Source organism: Alligator mississippiensis, chromosome 14, assembly GCF_030867095.1.
Source record: "Alligator mississippiensis isolate rAllMis1 chromosome 14, rAllMis1, whole genome shotgun sequence".
Classification (NCBI taxonomy): Eukaryota; Metazoa; Chordata; order Crocodylia; family Alligatoridae; genus Alligator; species Alligator mississippiensis.
In genome coordinates this window covers 7,407,293-7,427,859 of record NC_081837.1, presented here as the reverse complement: position 1 = coordinate 7,427,859, position 20,567 = coordinate 7,407,293, and the positions used below count along the sequence as shown (strand labels likewise).

At 44.6% G+C, this 20,567-nt stretch overlaps 1 protein-coding gene across 6 annotated transcripts in view; it reads right to left on the bottom strand.

Moving 5' to 3' along the window:
- SGSM2 (small G protein signaling modulator 2) overlaps positions 1-20,567 on the bottom strand; it is a 109,727-nt gene that overhangs the window by 85,596 nt on the left and 3,564 nt on the right. For all 6 annotated transcript variants that reach the window (XM_019493376.2, XM_019493378.2, XM_019493377.2 and 3 more), the window contains exon 2: positions 9,322-9,397. In XM_019493376.2, the coding sequence (XP_019348921.1) occupies positions 9,322-9,397 (76 nt within the window). The remainder of the gene's footprint in view (positions 1-9,321; positions 9,398-20,567) is intronic.

Here is a 20,567-nt window from a genome sequence, read left to right as displayed (position 1 = left end):
ATTTACAAACAGGTCATGTTCTTCAGTGTTTGCGGTTGGTGCTTGGAAACAGTTTCGGCAGGTTTTTAGTTCTTTGGTAACATCTCCGCATCCCTGTCGCTTCCTATGAATTGGCCACTGAGTGAAAAAAAAGGCTGCAGGTGGTTGGGGAGATGCAAGGCAGGTTTCACTGAACTGGAAGTGCCTGCTTACTCACTACTGGTCAAACACACATTAGGTAATTATTACCAGGGCAGGACCCAGGAGCTTCAACCACCCCTCATTTAGCAAACAGGCAAGCTGGTGGGGGCCGGAGGATCAGTCTTTCCGACAGACAAAGCCATCTCCAAACTTTTAGAAGCCCAAAATAAACAAGGATGCCAGAAAAGGGAGGGGGGAGGTCTGCTGAGAACATGCTCGGCTCAAAAAGCGAGGCACGGTCCACAGGCAAATCAGATGATGTTACAGGGAAACGGCTCTAAGGAACCCAGGCTGAAAAAAAATCCTCAGAGCCAGTTCCCTAAGGAAACAGGCAATCCCAGAGACAAGGATGTTTGTGGGTGCTGGCTTTACCAGGAGTCACTCTGAAGAGCCATAGGGCCTAACTCACTTTATTTGCTTGATTTTTTGGGTGGACAGAGTAACTCACCTAGTAGCAAAGTCCTGTGGGCTCTAGAACATGACACAATACCCCAGCATGGGGGCCAAGGTGTGGGCAAGGAAAGCCCTGGATGCTGGCAAAGGGGGATCCATCCTAATCCTGAACCTGCCTGGCTGAACCTGCACCATATAGATTTATGTTTGCAGGTTTCAAGTGAGAGAAAGCTACCACAGAAGGAACAGGGGCCACTTCAGAGCAATTGGGGTGCTTTGGCCATTCACACTGGGCAGTCACATAAAAGTCAAGTAACTGGGATTGACGCAGGATCTGATAATTCCTCCACTGTGAGGATCTGCTCCATAAACACACGCTTTGGATCTGCTCTGTGTTTTCGACAGCTTCAGATACCCAGAGGCTAGTGAGTGCAGGGCACCATTCCCCAACAAAACAGTGCATGTGCAGGTTAGAAATGAATGCAAAGGGAAAGAAGCCCAGAATAGATACAGAGCAAAGTCAGATTTCAAGGGTTCAGTTATAAAGAGAAGTAGGAAGGGAAGAAACATGGCTTGGATTGTTTAGCCAAAGATCATTCTGCCCTGAGTAGGGGACTGCATTAGATAACCTTGCAAGGTCCCCTCCAGTCCAACTTTCCTATGATCCTATAATGTTCAGGTCCATCCTGCCAGCTCCCTGCTAACAAGTGTGCTTGAGACACCTGACCAGCTCCTCAGAACTAGGGCATCTCACTTTAGTGCTGCCAAGATCGGCGTGACTCCAAGTCTGCAGACATGCAGGTCCTTCCAGCTCCTGAGTGCTCCCTGCCTCCCTTGAAGCCAGCTTGCAGCACTCAATACCTTTCAGGGTTAATAAGTGGCCAATGGTGCAGGCTGCCTCTGGCTTCCCTCCCTGCAACCAGTCTCATTGGTCTCCCCTCACTTAACCTGCATCCTGGCTTCCTCCCAAGTACTAGGTCATCACCATACAGGGCAGACAACAACCTGTGGGTGAAAAGGACATAGAAAGGGATGGATATGAGAAGGAACATGGCAAATTCAAGCCATAAACAGCCTAGGTTCACACCAGCTGTAAGTGCACTCTGGGACACTCCCAAGTTCCCTGTCTGGTGATGCTTTTAAACAAAGGGTGAATGAAGACCCACTAGCACCCACATACTTTCATGGCCAAGCCCTGGTGAGGACAGGGGGTGCAATCTGAATGCAATTTAGGTGCAAAGGTAGACTAAATGGCTGGCAAACTTTGTGAATGAACCAGGGCTGCAGCCTCCATGGACCCAATTCTGCCGGCTGCTGAGAGTGCCTCAATTCCAGCTAATGACAAGAGGTGCTCAGCAGGGCGTACCATTGACTTCAGTTTGTCTGGGGCCAAAGGGAAGATGGGGACAAGGCCACAGGAGTCCTGTTGCCTGTTGTCCTGTAGCTCTGGCCTCAGCACAATGAATACAGGTGCAGCTTGAAAACTACAGCCAAAAAATGGGTCCAATCCTGCGACAGACCCACGCAGGTGAAGCAGGGATGAAGAGTCATGTCTCATTTTCATTAATCCTGCTTCACTGTTCATTTCATCTCAGAAACTGCTAACTGCTCCTAATTACAGGGGATGTTTCTGGGATGCTCATTTTTTTCTAATGAGGAACACTACCATATTTTAGCTGATTTGCTTCAGCAGTGATTACATGCGTCGACCCACATTAACAATTTTCTACAGCCCAAATCCAAAGATCTTTTTTCTTTCATCCCCTACAGTCGGAGTTTTGCCCGAGTAAAGTTTTTGATCCCTATAAATCACATAAATCAACATGTGATCATCATTTAAAGGCTCCAGTTTTATTACTAAGCAGGTCAGAGCCCTTTTGTCAATATAAACACAGTTGTTACAGCAGCAGCAGATCTGAAGAAGTGGAGTCTTGTAATAAACTGCTTGCTCTGCACCTAAAAAGCTGCCAGCACACACAGAGATTGAGCCTTCAGACTCCAAATATATTAAACTAAGTCTGGAAATAAAGATATGTGAAGGCATTTTACTCTTATCAGGCTTACAGCATTAAATATGTTTGTTGCAGAGGGAGACAAGCTGCAGAGAGTGACCCAAAAACAAGCACACTAAGCTTGAAAGAACATGTCTCTTTGCTAGCTTGGCTAGATCTCATCTCCTCAGGGCAAGTCCTGAAAAAGTTAACAGGTAAAGAAATAATAAAGTAATGAAGTTTCTATACACCATAGGATGAAACAGAAGTATGTGATCTAAAAAGTGAATGTAATTGCTAGAACTCAAGGTATGGGCTACCCCTAAATTCACAATCTGCTAAAAGTCAAGTCAAAGCAAAGATCATTGTAAAAAGCTCCATGATTCTAGCATTGATCTTGTCACTTGTTTTAATAATAGATATAAAAATAGAATATTTGCAAATCTGAATGCAATGGGGCTGTCACTGAGAGGGAGCTAACACTACAAACAATGCACACAGACACTTAAAATCACAGTGCCCAGAGATGACTATGAGCTATTATCACCCAGCAAAGGCACATTTTGGAATCCGCTGTTCTGGACACTGTACAATGATATAAAACAGTTTCTGCCCCAAAGACTTTACAGTTTGGGAATGGATCCTTAGCTTAGTTGCAAAGCGACTGCTTAGATTTTTCAGGCTGACTCATTCCTTCCTGCCCCAACACTCCTACCCCCAACCACCCACCCACACTATGCACTGTATCACTGTTCATCACTCTGTAGCTGTGGGTGGAGGAAAAGCAAACCAAGGACAGGCATCATTCATTTCTTCTCCATTAACATAATTCAGAAGGACTCCATCACTTGTCAATAGCCTATCGGCAATGTTATCCTTGCCCCACCTTGCTATTCCTTAGGTCACATTATACTGTGGAAAAAAGGTGCCTTGCTCTAGCAGAGCAAACACTATGAGTCACATAACTGAGGGTCTAAAAACCATATGTGGCCAAAGAAAATAGAGGCATCATAACTGGGTTATAAATAGGTTTAAAAACACAAATGTCTGGGTCCAGCTTCTTCACAATGACGACAAAGTCAATACTGGCTCGTCTCTCAGTCAGATCACATGGATGAACACTGCCAGCTTAAAAATACCACAGCCATTATGGTTATAACAGCCCTCTCCAACTGGCACGGAAAAATAGAGGTTACCTAATTACTAGGCTTAAATGTGGACCTTCTGCGAGCTGTCCCTGGTCCTGAACATCATTTTTCTTTAGCAAGTGAGGGATGAGATGCTCACTACCCTACACACTGAAAGGCACTGTATCAAAGTGGCATTTGGCTTGCAGAGACATCATTTGGTCCAATGCTTTCTCCATCTGTACAGCTGCAGCATTGCCCCAGCATGGGGCAATGGATTCATGGAGGAAGATTCATCACAACTTGCATAACCCTGCTTTGCTCATGGATAACACAAAAGCAGCTCACAGAAAACTAGCTAAACAATGGGAGGTTAGTTCCCCACTCCAGGGCCCTAACCATGCAGTGCAAGGAACAAAGATGGCAGCTTCCTTTATCAGGCCTATTCCAGTTCACTTGACGGAGTAAAGATCTCTGCAATCTCCACAATTTTGATCCTAAGACAGGAACAAACAGTTCAGGAGAACATGTGCGAAATGAACCAATAAATCAATATCCAGCAGAACTCCATAGCCCCTTGGATCCTGGGCTGAAACAGGGGTCCTCAGCAGCCTCTAATGGTTACAGTACTCTGCATTCCCACTTGGGCTCTCCAAAAAACCTTTGGCACTTAGACCCAGAGACAGTCAGGTCAAACTCAAAGGTTTGCCCATGTCAGGCTAGCATGGTTAAGGCACACCCAGTTCTATGGTTCACACAGGAGCAACATAACTAGCATTGTGTCCAGCTTCCTTGGACTCTACCACCTAAATGACCAGCTGGGTCAAGTGGAGGCAGCCTTCAGCACAAGTCCAAAGGAGGCATGAACTCATACCTCTCCTGTCCTAGCAAAACACATTAAGCAGTCTGTCACCATGCCCCATCCTGCAGAGAGAGCGCAGCAGATAAGCAAGTGGGGAAAAGTGGTATATGTTTGCCAAGTCCCCGAAGCAATTTGTAGCCAAGCAAAAGCTGGGGGGACTTGCAGTTACTGCCACACGTACAGGGACTGCAAAGTAATCACAGCATGTTTAGAGAGGCTCTTGCTAAACTCAGCTTTGCAGGAGAGTAAAATGATTCACAAGAATTCTATATTTATAAAAAGAAGATTTGCGGCAAATGACTCACACACCGTGTGGGGCTGGTTTTAAATAGACGACGAATAAATCGTCTCTTGGAGAGACATGCAAAGTTGGAAAAAATCAAGGAAGGACCCAGGCAGGCAGCTTGTAGCCAAATCTGCTGGAAACCTTATCGTTCCTCCATTCAATTAGCTAAAGTGATATCAAAACATTCAGCTTCACCTGCTCCTGTTATAAAGTTAATTAGCATCTCTTCTTTCATTCAAAGCAGCAGCCCTGCTTCAAGTTGGAATGCTTTCTTTTCCTAAGCAGGCCTGCTTAGCAACAGCAGGCTGCCTAAATGAAGGGCTGCATCTTCTTTAAACCCTACACAATATTACTCAATCAGAACAAGAGCCCCGTAGGGAACAAGAGGGAGCAACAGGAAAGTCTTGGTGTTGCTGAATTTTGGATGAACAAATCTATGAGAGCAACAGCTGCCTTTCCTCCTCCCAGTACATAGATGTTCCATTATCTGATGTTCCCTTTGCGATAAAGGAATTCAAACAAGGTAAGATTCATTACAGCCTGAGTGTAGTCTCAGGATGAAAGGGACTGGGGGTGATGACTGACGACAAGATGAACATAAGCCTTCAATGTGATGCTGCAGCTAGTAAAGCGAGCAAAACGCTGGCTTACATCCACAGATGCTTCTCAAGCAAATCCCGGGACGTCATTCTCCCCTTGTACTCAGCCTTGGTGAGGCCACAGCTGGAGTACTGTGTCCATTTTTGAACTCCACAATTCAAAAAGGATGTGGAGAAGCTTGAGTGTGCAGAGGAGAGCCACCCGCATGATCAGAGGTCAGGAAAACAGAGCTTATGATGAGAGGCTGAGAGCTATGGGACTCTTCAGCCTGGAAAAGTGCAGGCTCAGGGGTGATCTGGTGGCCACCTATAAGTTTATCAGGGGTGTTCATCTGGATCTGAGGGACCGTCTGTTCACCAGAGCACCCCGAGGGATGACAAGATCGAACGGTCACAAACTCTGCTGCGACCGATTCAGGCGGGACATAAGAAAGAACTTCTTCACTGTCCGAGCCCCCAAGGGTTGGAACAGACTGCCATCAGAGGCAGTTCAAGCACCCACTTTGAACGCCTTCAAGACACATTTGAATGCTTATCTTGCTGGGATCCTATGATCCCTGCTGACTTCCTGCCCCTGGGGCAGGAGGCTGGACTTGATCTTCCAGGGTCCCTTCCAGCCCAAATGTCTATGAAATCTAGTCTGCATGGAACAAAAAAGAGATTTACTGCAGATTTTATATCCGTGTCTAAGCATTAGCTCTTGCTGCAGGTACTCTCTTTGAACATTATTTTGAGAGGCAACCGGACTCATCTTAGACTCTGGTTTATTATTATTACAATAGTGCCCAGCAGCCCCCAACTGAGATCAAGGCTACACAGCAACATTGCCAACTTGTGCTGCGTTTTCACAAGACTTAATACCCAGTGATATTCCTGAGGCTCCAGACCTAGAGTCAAGGGATTACATGAAAATCTCAATTAAGCAGCTGTCTAGGTGCAAAAAAGAAAGAGCCAAGATGCATGAAGCTCAGAGGCTCAGAACCAGAAGGCAAATATAAAGCTTTTTTTGGTTAAAGTCTGATGATTTTTTTTAAACAGTTAGGGTTGGCAATGCAGCTCCTGCTGCAGGTCCAATATATCCATATTGTAAACATGGGCAGGGAATGTCTCTTACTGTCTCAGGCCCTGGCCAGTAACTTCTATGGAAATTACTGAGATACTTTAGGACAGGGATGGCCAATCTGTGACATGTGTACCACAAGTCACATAGGTAGCCTCTGTGTGTGGCACGTAGCACATCGGGGGGGCAGGGCACACAGTGGCAGATAGAGCAGGGCAGCGGAGCGGACACGGAGCACAGGGCAGGAAGCAGAAAGCAGAGCAGCACATCAGGCAGGGGAAGAAGAACAGAGCAGGGACTTAAGGAGGGTGTGGGGTTTATTTTTGTGGCCTGTCTGCCAAACAAAGTTGGCCCCACTGCCCTAGGAAATCCCCTGCCATATGCTAATAATGGGCAGGTACAAGAATGACAGTGGGCAGACGAATCCTGCTTTCCAGACACAAATCTTGCTAGCAAAAGAAACGCATTATTAGAATTCTGCATTCAGGAACATGCATCAATGCTCAACTCCTTTAAAGAACACTCTTGTTTCAAATCCAGCTTCAGCTTCCTCTACTTCACCTCTCTGCGATTATCTATACTTCACTGGATATTTCTGGCTGCCGAAGAACTTGTGGTCTAGGAAATTCAGGAGCAGCATTTTCAATAAATATTCTGCAAAGGTTCTCAAGTACCTTCCTTGGTTAAATTCCAGATTTAAAGTATCAGTAGAAAGGAACAAAAAATCCAGGGACAAATAACCCTTTGAAATTACAAGCAATTTTAATCCCCAGCACTACTTGGTAGTGCTGTTTCTCTTCTCATTTTTTTGTATCAACGCCAAACACTGACAAGTAGTTTGACACTCAAATTCCCCAAAGATTTTTTTTAAATCTAGGATTTGCTTCCCAATGTTTATACTTCTTTGTTTACTTTTTAATGCATTAATCATCTTGGATAATGCAGCTATAGGTTGTCTGATTTCCCGATTTTCATGCAGTAGTAAAAATGACGAGTTGAGCCCCTACCCCTACCAAGCACAGGAATAGCAACCTCTGCTTTACAGCAACTTTTGTAATAAGAATTTAGCAGGCGATTCTCTAGCACTGCCAGGTTCAGCTGCTTCACATCAGGGTTTAAGTCATCAGTATTGCAAAACAGATAAATCTGACCCAGAGGAATGGCCAAGCAAGAAAGTATTAGAATTATTTAGTGGGAATCTTTATTAGATTTCACTGATACATTTTTAATTATGGACAGGAGTGCTATATTCAGGAGAGACAGTGCAAAATTGGGATGCGCAGTCAAAAGGTAGTGATTTACGTATTTTCATCAAGCCTGATTAAGTTACTCAGTTTTGCAGAAGCAGAAGAAAAGAAAAAAAAAAAATCGACATAGCTAGGAAAAAAGGAATGTAGGTCCTCAATAAAGAGAGGCAAAGTGGGGGTGGAGGGTGCGGGAGGAATCAATACACCCTTCATTTAGACAGCTTGGTTACCTGAAACATAGGTCTTTGATCTAGAAAAATTTCAGGTAAAACACAGATGCAAACCATCTCACTACACATATGAAAGCCAAGGCTGGAATTTTCAAAGCTGCCTAAGAAATATGAATGCCCAATCCCCATTACGGGGAAGAAGGCTGAGCATCCACTTTTCCCACATTACTTTCAGCATCTCAAACTAAAATTTGCAAGCACCAGAAAAAGTTCCCCAACACAAAGTTGTAGCTTGCTCAGTAACAACTCCTCGCTATCCAAACCTCTCTGACAGCTCCCTTTTCAAAGGGTCCTTCTGAAGTCCTTCACAGACTACTTGAAAGGCAGCAAAACCGCATACAACAAAAGCTGTGTTAACCGGCCCTTTATTAGCCAGAAAACTCTATTGACTGGCATCTGAGGGATGCGGCAAAAGTGAAAGCAGAAGTACCACTTCCGGGAGACTTCCTATTTCACTGCCGCAAGCCAAGTTTTTCTTTGCCACTTCTTCAACCCATGGCAAAGCAGCCCGCGCAGGGTAAAGCAGCCTACACGGGGGCCCCCTCCCTATCCCCTGGCACGCTGACGCCAGGGAGTGCACCAAATGGTGCACATTTGATTAACTGGCATATTTGATTAACCGGCATGCCCCATTCCCAGGGGATGCCGGATAACAGAGCTTTTACTGTACCAATAGTCGCTAGCTCACATAGAGCATTCTGTATTCTCCAAGTGCGGTGCAAGCAGTCAGTCTTCCCAAAAGTCCTAGAAGGAATAGGTAGCTACTCTACCCCAATTCTGGCAAAAGAAAAGCAGACATAGATAAGCTAAGTACTGTTTCACAACCTGTATGCTCAGTCTCTGGGATATAGCCTTTAAGACTTCAATCACAATAGCATTCTCATGATTGTGTTGGGCATGGTCCAAACAAGTAGTAAAGAGACCATTCTATGCTTCAAAAGGTTATCTGAATATGCAACTCAGGCAGAAGGAAGGAGGGGAACAAAAACAGGCGACTTGGCCAAGGTCAAAGAACAAGTCAGTGGCAGAACCAACAACAGAACCCAAGTCTGCCAAATTTCAACTCAAACTGTCCAGTAGAATATTTCTACTTTCACTCTTCGGACACTACAGAACCTGATTCCAGACCTTACTGTAATGTAGCCCCCCCCAAAAAATTCAAACTAAAGCCAATACAGGGGCTTGAATTCTGAATTCCCTGACTTCAGTAATATTCATAGCTCTGCCTTTGCAACACAGTAATGGGGTTTTTATAACCCCAGGGGAAGGGGGGGCAGACATTTAATTTACAGTAAAAACAGGACAACTTAGCATCAGCGAAACTCATTTGCAAATTTGTCATTTACCACATAAGGCGATGATGTGACTGCTGTCTTCATGCACAAATTTCCTGGTGACAGCTTCTTCCATGATCTGTTTTACCTGAAACAAAAAGACAAGAAGTAGATGGAGGAATTTTGCATGCCAGTTTTATCAGCTCTGCAGAGCAAAAGCCCAAGGGAGATAACTTTTCTCATTACTCTCTCCTGTCTCCTTGTATTTACTTTGTGCTTTCATTATTTTGGGTTTTTGTTGCCCTGTGTAAAGGGAAAGCCCAGATACATCACCCTGCTGTATCTCAGCAGTAGAGGGGTGACAGCAAACCCTTTCTTGCAGGATCCAGTAACCCTGTTTGGATACCGCTTACTCCATCTATAGAATAGGATTATTTTGTGGCACCCCTTCACTGTACAGTTAAAAGCCACTTCCAGTCACAGCTCCCTTTAACATAACGATCACACGTACATCGCTCAAAAAACCCTCCATGTGCGTGCTCATGCTAAACGAGGACAAAACAATGGATCAGATAAAAGGCTGGTGATTTCCTTGGTTTCCTGGCAGCAAAAAGAAATCAGCAAATTGCAAACCGGGGAGAGTCTGGGACACGAAGCATGAAACGGCACACACCTTGTGCTGCTCACAACCAGCCTCCAGATTACTGAGGCAGAGCGGCCCAATGAGGAGGGCATTCACCCCAGTCTTGGGAGAGATTCTGCCTCCTGCTCTGCCCCAGACTGACCATTCACTTGAAATGAAGGTGCTAAACCTGTGGGTTTAGCAGGGGATGTGAGCAGTGAAGAACTGCCAGCCTGGGCTTTGGCACACACTAGCAACTCCTAGTGCTAGTGGCACACACTAGCAGTATGTGCTCCAAAGTCATTTGTCCGGGGCAGATGGATATTTAACATGCAGTTGAAAAAACTATCCCAAAAACCACATGGGGTTTGTGCTTTCTCTTCCAGCGCTGGTCCCACACATTTTTGGAGTCAGATCTGTTGAAGTTGGCAACAGAAACCAATTTTGGCTGCATTTTGCTCCAGTAGCCAACACAGCTCAGGGCACAGGCTGGGTTCCGCTATCTTGGTGCTCACCAAGTTCCATCCAGTTATACTTAGGCACACCTGCTGAAGACAGGCATCACAGGGACCTCATTTGCAGAGAGTGGGCATGCAGAGGTGTAACAGATGGCAGGTATTTGGTCTCTGGGTCCTTTAATAATGTAGATAGATGAAAAGAAAAGCAGTGGGCTTGACTCACAGATCCTAAGGGGACTTTACTAGCATGGCAAAATCAGAGATTTCCCCCCCACCCCTTCTTGAGAATTCTTTCCATTTCAAAGACTGAAATGATATTTTTGAGTAGCCACTAAACCAGAGTGACCTCCTGTAAATGAAGTCCATAGCACAAGTTTCCATGTCCTGTACAGCCTTCTTCAACAATGCAGGTATTTGCCTTAACCTGCATATTTAATGGACATATGGAGCTATGAGAACCCTCTTCCCCACACTTCCTCCTCCAGTTGCACAGTGGAGTTTTGCAGGCCCAGCCTCCCTATACAGCTCTGATGATGGTTCACCATTTTACCATGACCTTTCAGTGAGTCTGGCAGGGAGAACCACCCACAAGATGAGACTGACTGCAAATGGCTGAGGGCGATGGTGCTAGGCAGTGACATTTTGCAGCAACATCTCAGACAAATATGTCCTGACACAGCACCTCTTTCCAGGTGGGCCAAATTGACAAAAGTAGGTCTATTTTCAAAGGGAACATGCTGCGTTTTGTGTGTGGCAAATGCAGGAGCAGCACAGCTAACACCCACACCCTGCTTTGAAATTCTCATCCCAGATCTCTTAGAAGCAGACTGAAGAGATGTCCCCAACATATACAGGATTTGAATTAAGGTCATAATGCTTGAAGAGCGAGGGAATGAGCACACCTTATGTTATTCCCATGCGTCTAAACATGAACAAGAGGCAAAGCACTTTAAAGGGGGCAACTTGTTAACATGCAGATTCGGTACAACACACAATAACAGTATAACCACCTGCCCAGAGGCTCCAGCTGAGATCAGAGTCCAAGTGTGCAAGACACAGTACAAACATATGGGAAGAGACAGCCCCTGACCCCAGCCACTTGCGATTTAGCTAGACAAGGCAGGCAGAGGGGGAGAAAAAAAGCATCATTATTCCTGTTTCACAAAAGGGAAATGAAGGCCCCAGAAGATCCAATGACTGGCTCAATGGCACGGCGGAAGTCTGTGATGGAGCCAGATACTGAGCTCAAATACCCAAAGCCTTGGTCCAGGGTGCTAACCTTAGCCCGGTATCCTGTGAAAGGCCACCCAAGGGTTCAGTGACCAAGTCTTTCCATCTTTTCCCCTCAGCCAGTTTAAACTCATCTCCATTAAAACCAATTATTTTTTTCCTTCTGACTTTATTCAGATAGTCCCATTTTTACTTCAGTCAGATCCATCTCTCCCTTCTAGCAGCTATGCAGAAACCCATGATTTCATGATGAATGACAGGCTTTCACATCTGCTGGATCGCACCTTGGTTTTAATCGCTGGCATTTTAAGGAACTAAGGAAAGTTTCAGACTGGAAAAATCCCTAGGCTAGCAACAGGGGCATAAAACCTAGATTTAAAAATACTCAGGGAGAAACACTATTCCAATTCCTTGCCTTTGAATCCAATTCAAAGGCCTCCCCTTTCAAGGTCCTGCAAAGCACAGCTCTATCTAAGCTCAGCAAGCCTCCCCATTCCTTTCCTAGGTCGGACATAATGATGTAGAGACTCTGTTGCGGATTTATAACACTAAGAAATCCAGAGTCTTGATCAGTGACTTGGATTCTGAAGTGCTAAAAAGAATGCAACTAAACTACACCAATCTGTCAGAAGACAGGTGCTATTGCTTCTATGGCACATGGGTTATTTTTTGCCTCCTTCTCCAGTGGCAAACTTTCTACTCCCATGAAATTCCCTCTGTGAGCAAAGAACAATCTGTCAACTACTGGCAGAGAAAAACTGTCATTAATACAGCTCACTATCAGCATCTTAGCTTCAGGGAAGAATCATTCTTAGATCAAGGGAAAAAAAAAGTTAAGCTGGGCTTTGGAGTTTAGCTTGCTCCTACATGAATCTAAAAAGAATTTTACAAAGGATTCAATTGATGATCTCCCTCGATAATTCATGCCCGAGCCTGAAGGAAGCATTCTGTCTATGCTGGGGCAGGGGAGAATTTGATTAATGTAGAGAATAAAAAGTATGAAAGGCAAGCTGGCTAAGCACTGAAGGATTCCTGAGGGCAAGGTTTCTAAGAAACGGAGGTAATGCAATTGTGTAAAGGGAAGCTTCAAATCTTGTAGGTATTTTATTGGTATTATTTGTATTTTGGCTAGAAGCCCCGGTCACAGTCCAGTTCCTTACTGTGCTGAGCACTGTGAAAACAGAACGGCCAAAAAAAATTAAATAAATAAAATCCCTAGAAAAACTGGCAGTGTGACTATATGGATGGTCCAGAGGTGTGATTCTCTGTTTGATCCTGGAGCAACAGCAGGGCCTCAGCAGGTAGGGCTGATTCTGCTCAGTGGCTAGAAACCACTGACTGCATGATCTAGTCGCAGTCCCCCAGCAGCCTGATCTTCAGCTTCTGCAGCACTGCAACAAGGCTCCAATCAATAAGCACGATAAATAAAGCTCATGTCATCACTCTAAGCAGGGCAAGCACCAAAGTAAAAAGGAAACATGATAACTGAAGACAACCGTGAGCCTGAACCGTGAGCCTTTTCAGGTAGGAGGGCAGTGGGTTATCAGACTTCGGGCCAGCCAGTAGTGAAGCACTGAAAGCTGGAGAGTTAACAAGCAATTAAAAGGGAAAGCAAGAGTGAGAGAAGGCCTCATCCTGGAAGGCAGAAGCTGAAATATTACCTTCCCCAGGACTCTACTTACCACTCTGTTGACATACAACCTTGATTGCTGTTTGCCTTGGCAGGAGCACAAAAGAACCAATCCCAAACCTTTCCTACTCTTGAACTGCCAGGGAGCCTCTGGAAAACAGTGATTACACCAGGCCTGGCTGCTTAGAAGAACAGGCTGCTCTGTCTGCTCAGTTGCCATTAGCTAGCTTGAACCAACACTTCTCAAGTGGGAGGCAGCACGCCCCAGCAGAGATGGCCTTGGGTGAGGGACGAGGGGAGTCGAGTTCTGTTACTGAGGTCAGTGGCTGACCTGGGCAACTTGCTTCAGCTCTGTGCCTCGTCTGGGGAAGATGAGAATAACAATACTGGGTTCTTTTTGTAAAGCATTGACTTCTGAATGAAAAACGCTCTCAAAACCTATAATTTCTACAAGCATCAATAGGAGCTGCTTAAAAGTCAGTCTACTGATTTGGGTTCTGGCATCAAGGTTGACACCCCATCATGGCAAACATTGTCCCTACTAGGAATGAGACACGTTTGCCCTTGCTCAGAAGTGTTTCTCATCTCAGAAGCTCTATAAACAGAGGGTTTGTCACCTTGACGGTACAGGTACGATGAACATGGTACCATCCCCTATATAGCTTGGATACAGTCAACCCAGTAAATCTGTGCTGATATGCATATGGCTTAATGCAATTTGGGAGGTGGAAGAAGCTAGAATGGGATAAGGCACCTCTATCCCGGCATAAATATCTGCACCTGGGAGGTTACCAATTCACCTCTATATCAGTTCCGAAAAAGAAAGACAGACCCTAATTAAATCCCCACCCAAAATACAGATACAAGGAGTGTGAGGTCCCAGCCTGTGTGAGACAAGATGCAGCAGGTGGATACAGCAAATAAGAGGAATGGTGAAAAAAATAAAGTAATGGTGCAAGAATCGTATTCAACACAAAAAGCAGCACCCACAACACACTGACTTTCTGGCCAAATTGGCTCAAAGCACCTATATGATCTTACCCTTTTCCATAGGGGAAGGAAGAGAGGGAGAGAAAATAAAGAGTGAGAGGAAGCAGAACATGCCCTGAATTAGCTAAACTGTCACCATCAGGGATGGCAATATCATCCTCCCAGATTTACACAAAAGGAAACTGAGGCACAGAGTCACACACACATTCATAGAAGTTTAGGGCTGAAGAGGCTCTCACCTACAGTAATTTATACCAATGCTAGGAACGGGGCCCTAAAGTCCCAACACCCAGTACCTTCATCATGCAGCTCATTCTTCTCTTTCGATATTTTTCATAAACAGCCAATCCCTGTAATAATTGTGTTACCAATAACTTCATTAACCAACATCTAGTATCATGCCCACCTGACAACCTCTTGCAATTGCTGTAATTTGTGATCCCAGTTAACACATTTAAGAGAAACTCTAGCCGCCTCAAAGGGCTGACATCATTCAAGTGTCTGACATTAGACTTCGGTCAATCGCTCCAAGGGGACACACATTTAGTATCAAGCCACCTGAACTAACAAACTTAAACAGTTACTAGAAGAAGTCTTTATTGCTCTTAACTTTCTTTAGTGCTTAGTGCCAATATTACTGTTCAGCAGCCCCAGGAAGCCCCAGCTAAGACTGCATTTATACAGTCTAGCATACTGTGCATCAAATTGAAGAAGCAAGGAAAAGAATAGAAGTTATTTCTCTTTTTGGGGGTAGGAAAACCAAGGCTTGGAGAGATTAAAGGACATGACCATGGTTACTTAAGGAGTGTGTGGCAGGGTATGGAACTGAATCCAAATGCCCTAATTCTCAATTCAGGGCAATCACAGAAGGACTATCCTTCCAATAATCAGCCCCTCCAACCCGACATACAGGAACTGTCTCAAGTTCCTCAGGACCATATCATCAGTAAGATACAGATAAATGTTCTGAATCTTGCCGTGGCAAGCCACAGGGCACTCTCCCCACCTCAGGTCAGAGAAGGCAGTGGCAGAAGGCTATCCACAGCACAGAACAACCCTCACCAGTTTTCGAGAGAAGTACTTTCAGGGCATGAAAAGCAGGTGCTCTCTCTCACACACTGGAATACATCATTCTTCAAGCCCACATCATTTTTTCATTGCTACTTAATTCAAGGAAGCTCCAGGCAAGGAACCAAGACAAATAATTCCCTGTGATCAGATGAAATGTTTAAAAAGAAATGCTAAAACTTTTATAACACTTTGAGGTAGGGAATTATACAGTCAGTCATCAACCACGCTGGCCATGCCAGAAAGGCAGCTGCAAATCGGGCTTTCCACACAAACCTGTGCAGACACCCACCCACAAATTTTACTGGGCCTGAGCAAACTGTAAATTAGTTTCATTACTGAAGCATCAGTCCCTTTGGAAACCTGCTTAACCTACAGAGCAGCTCTGAACCCCAAAGATTTGCTGCATGAGATACAGGCCCCTGGTTCCCTCTCCTCTCCCTGCCATTCCAGCTCACTTGGCTTTCTATTAAAGGCCCTAGGAATATGGCACTGCTATTCATTCACAAATCCTTGCAGCTCCCTGGGCCTCCTGCAAAACAGGAGATCCTGTCTCCTCTCTGTTTTCCAGAACGGCTGACCTTCCCCTAATCCCTTGAAGACAGCAGGGAACATTACCAATACAGGAGGTAGTGCTGCAGCTCTCACTTTATTGGGGTTTTACTAGGGTTCACAGAAACTTTTGGCTTGGGTTTATAGCAGGTTTGAGACTGGTTGCCAGGAATGACTAACGAAACAAGAAATTAAAAAAACCCCTATAAATCCTTTTTCACCAGGGCTGGAAGCTGCCAATCCCACACCTGCTTAATGAGGACTGTCTCAGACTTCTGAAATGCCTTATTCAGATATAAGTCTTATTTGCAGGCCAGAAGATCCCGAAGAGGCCTGGTTTCAGCAGCACCTCGTACACCCCTGTGTTTGCATTGCTCAGCTTGAACACAGCAGAGAAGAGGACATGGAAGTTTAAGAGTCACGCTCCATCTTGTCATAGCAACTGGCATCACAAGGCTACAGGGAAGGTCTGCCCAGGCTGGTGACGGATAGGAGTGCTCCAAAGTACCTCAAGGTGGGAAGAGTGACTGAAATGCCAGCACTAAAGCTGGGGTATTGTGAGGAGGCTGTTACAATGCTGGTACCACTACAGACCACAGAGAAAACTCTGGAGCTGATCACTTGCTGCTAAGATCTATACCATTTTTCCTTAAAGAAAAGGGCCTTAATCCTCACCTCCTTGCCAGTTTTGACTTGGGCAATCAGTGTACGTTCCATCTCCCTACAAGACTTGGCTGCATCAATCCTTTGCTACCTAGTTATAGAGGGTCTGTGGCATTATGTTTGCTGTTCAATAGATGTCGTGTTTCAGCCCAGAGGCACCTCCTTTCAACGGCAGGGGAAACATTCCAGTTCCTCAAGTGCTTCAAGATCTTTCAGGATGAAAGCTGCTAAGGTGATCATTATTATATTTGTTTCACAGCTAGAAAGCACGCTCTGTTTGAATATAGTAATGGCAAAAAAAGCTCTATTTCAGTAGGTAGAAGGAAATGGCTAGAGAACAGCCTTTATGAGCCTACTTGTCACAATAGATTTTCCTGCAGAGAGAGATAAATGTTTGAAACATGGACTTATAAGCCGCCTCGGCATGAATCCCAGCTGAGTCAAATTTTCAGAACATATTACATGTCTTTCTTTCCATTAGAGTCAACAAAATACATTCTTTACTGGGGGAATGGCAAGGCCATCCACAAAACAGCAGACACAGATTAAATGTTTCCAGAGAACGTGTGCAAAAGGCTTTGCTGGAAATAAAAAAAAGGCTGTGCATCCCAGCTACTTTAAACCTGGATGACAAATACAGATGAATTTCAATAGATTCAGCACATGGAGGGCACAGAAACATTCAATGTACTTAGACGATGATTAAAGATTAAGGTTATTTGAAAATAACACGACAGGGGGAAAAGACTGATTTCAACAAAGAGGGAAAGGAGCAGCAGCCTTCTCAACACATGTGGAGATGAGCAAAACTACATGATTTATGATTGAAGGGGAGACAAGAACAACATTTTGGGACATGGTTTTGTACAGTGCTCCTCCATACACAGGTCAGGATCATGAGGTGCTCCCAAAATATAAATAATGATGCTATACAAAAATAGCTATGATAAAGGAACATTCTTTCCGGTGCAAAGTCAGGCCTCCATAAGCCAGAAAATACCTAACTGAAGAGGCTGGCTTTCCATCCTGTGCATGGAATGAAGCCGGGATCCTCTGGAAAAGTTGATATACAATCATGTAATCAAAGAAGACAGAGGGGATAACATTAAAGCTAGATTTAAAGTAGCTATATTCAGTTCATGCTACACTTCTCCCTGCCATCACCAGTTGGAAGAGCAGAATCATCAGGAAGAATTCATCTCACATTCTGACTAGCTCTAATCACAGCTGCGCTGAAGAAAGCAGTCAGAGAAAGAAACCGACCGTTTTTATGACAAAATGTCCGTAGCCCACGACCAGAACATCTTGGGACAAAGCAGCAGCCCAATCTCTCTAGCCCAAAGACTGGCCCCTTGCTGAAATGGAAAGGCTGCAAAAAAAAGAGAGGCAGATGGCTGATAAAGCTTCTTAGCATAGGTAACTTCCACCTTTAGCTTCCTCTGTGCAAAAGTGAAGTTTATTTTCTACCTATGGGGACTTTTTACCATCTTTCATTTTCCCTGAGCCTGAGGAAGGGCATGTGCGCCTGAAAGCTTACAGAAAAAGATTTTATTTTTGCAATTTCTTAGTTGGTCTAATAAAAGGTAGCATCTCTGAACCAAGAGTTCTAGAGTTCTCCATTTCTTTTTAGCTTGGGGGATGAAAACTCTTTATAGCAGAATATGCCCAGCGACACAGGTATTTCAGACCACAAAAGATGCACGTATACAAATGTAAATGATTAAAACCTCAGCAACCATGCCCACTCCCATACATAAGAGCTTAAAAGTCCCACTGAAAACCCAGTAAGAGGTTGGAAAAATTCCAATCTAAATTGTTTTTAATCACAAGCTATTTGTTTTTTCAGTTCGATGTGGCTTGGACCACATCGAATCTGAAACCAAATGTGTTTTCAGATTCGTATGCATTAGCTCAACACAGCAGTGTTTGGGTTTAGAAGAATGCTTCACTTTTTTTATACATACAAGTGTACATTCATATGCTAAAGCGAGCCTAATATTGTGGTTTCAACTTCCTGGCTTTAAAGCCAATTTCTGGACTAAGTGGAAGCTTCACATTTGTATCCAACTACAGCCATTTCAATATCAGCAAAGTGCACAATATAGTCCTGTACCACAGCATAATCTAGAAATATATTGGCTTGCTTTAAGACAAATGTTAAAAGCCTCAATTCTATTTGATTTTTAAATGTAGTCCAGTCTTCACACTCCTTTCCTCACCCAGCCACTCTCAATCAAGCTATAACAGGGGCTCAGACATACAAATGATATACTGAGGGGCTCTGCCTTGCATCAGCTGCACAAAATAGAGACAAGGAATGGGCAACACATCCCAGGACACTGGGGGATTGACTAGAAACAGGGCTATCAGATCCCCAAAACACGTGGAGTTAGTTAAGTCTCAGATCTGCAACAAGGAGATTTCAGTTCAAGCTTAAACACCAATTCAGTGCTACCATGAAGAGCATTCATTCATATGCAAGGGCTGGCAACAATCCAGCAATGAGCTGAAAAGCTACTGGAGTCTCTTTGAGGGAGTGGCAGAGGTCATTTAATCTATGGCTCACTGGCATCTCTTCAGAGCCACCTGGAAAAGGATGGATAACTGGCCTCACAGCACCCAGTGAAAGTTAACAGCAGGGCCTTGAAAACAGCAGCTCATGACAAGCCTGTCTGGAAGGCATCCAGGGAACATGTGTTCCCTGCATCAGGAAATGCCTGATGGAAAAAGCCCGCTGTCACCTCCGCTTCCTGCCAAGCTCGACCACGTTCTTTTTACACAAGCAGCTCTGAGTCGGTGACAGATCGCAGGGCTGAAATGCACTTTGATTTAGGATGCCACTATCAATGCTACTTCCTAAAGCGTTTGTCTCCTCTCTGCTGGACCCTGCCTCAGTTTGGCACCAGCTGATTCCAATTTAGGATTTTGGATGCTTTCCCTCCTCAGCTGCAACACGTAATGCAGATGCATGCACAAAAGAGTATTTTGCATACAAGCTTTATATGCAAGGCAAGCCAAAGGGCCTTTAACACAGCAAGCAAGATGGTGAAGGCACTGATTGATGTGCATCCCCTCTGCTCCATAACAGGTGGGATCGGAATTGCTCAACAGTGCGATTGCCCCTATGCTGATAAAAGTCAACGGGGATTTGCTTTTTCTGCTTAAAAAAAAAAAAAGCTTAAAAATTTGATAGCTCAAGTGTCATCCTGCTCAGGAAGCACAGACAGCATGAATCGCCAAAGCAGATTTTTCTTTATCTCTATCAGTAGTTTTCTAAGGATCTAATTTATTTCCTTGCTATCACAGTGCCAACCATGAAGTTCCCAGATGATCATCACAGATAGGGAACTGGGCTAGAGAAAGAGAGAGAGACATAGCTTCAGTGATTTTCCCCAAAGGCATGCATAAGTGCAAGTGCACACAAGGGAACCCACATCACAAGTCTCCCAGTGCCCTGTTCCAATCACTAGGCTGTGCTGCCACTCACTCCTGATAGTTCCCATACCTCTACAGCTATTACACTATGCTACAGGAACAAAAGCTTTTAGGTTTCCTATACCGGAGCCACCGTGAACCGACCGTGACTTACCATCTCCAAGCACTAAAAACAAGAAAGCTACAAAGGATTTAACATTCTCCAAGTAACAAAACAAGATGCCAGACAGCAGCAAAAACAAACCTTACCACTTCCAAAAAGCAACACTGAAAAGACTAAATAGGAACAAATGCTGAAGCTAATGTATTAGCAACAGAAGGGATTCTGAGAAAGCAAGCAGCCCTAAACCCAAGGATTTCGTGGGATAAATGACTTTATTGCTAAGCGCAGACTGCATGACCTATGGGGCATTCAGAAAGCAATTCAATCAACAGCATAAGGTACATGAGGGGAAAGGGTATATTCACAACATGGGGAACAGCAGTTCAGGGCTTCACAAAATAAACAGTTTAAAAAGAAGTTTAAGCTCTACAGCACACATGCATGCACACACACATTTTTAACAAAGAAAATTCCCTTTACCTCTCCTCTCACCTCACCACGCCCCAAGGCTGAATCCAGCCAAGGCAGTTTGTTGCAAGGAAAAAGATCACACTGAATGTGCTCTTC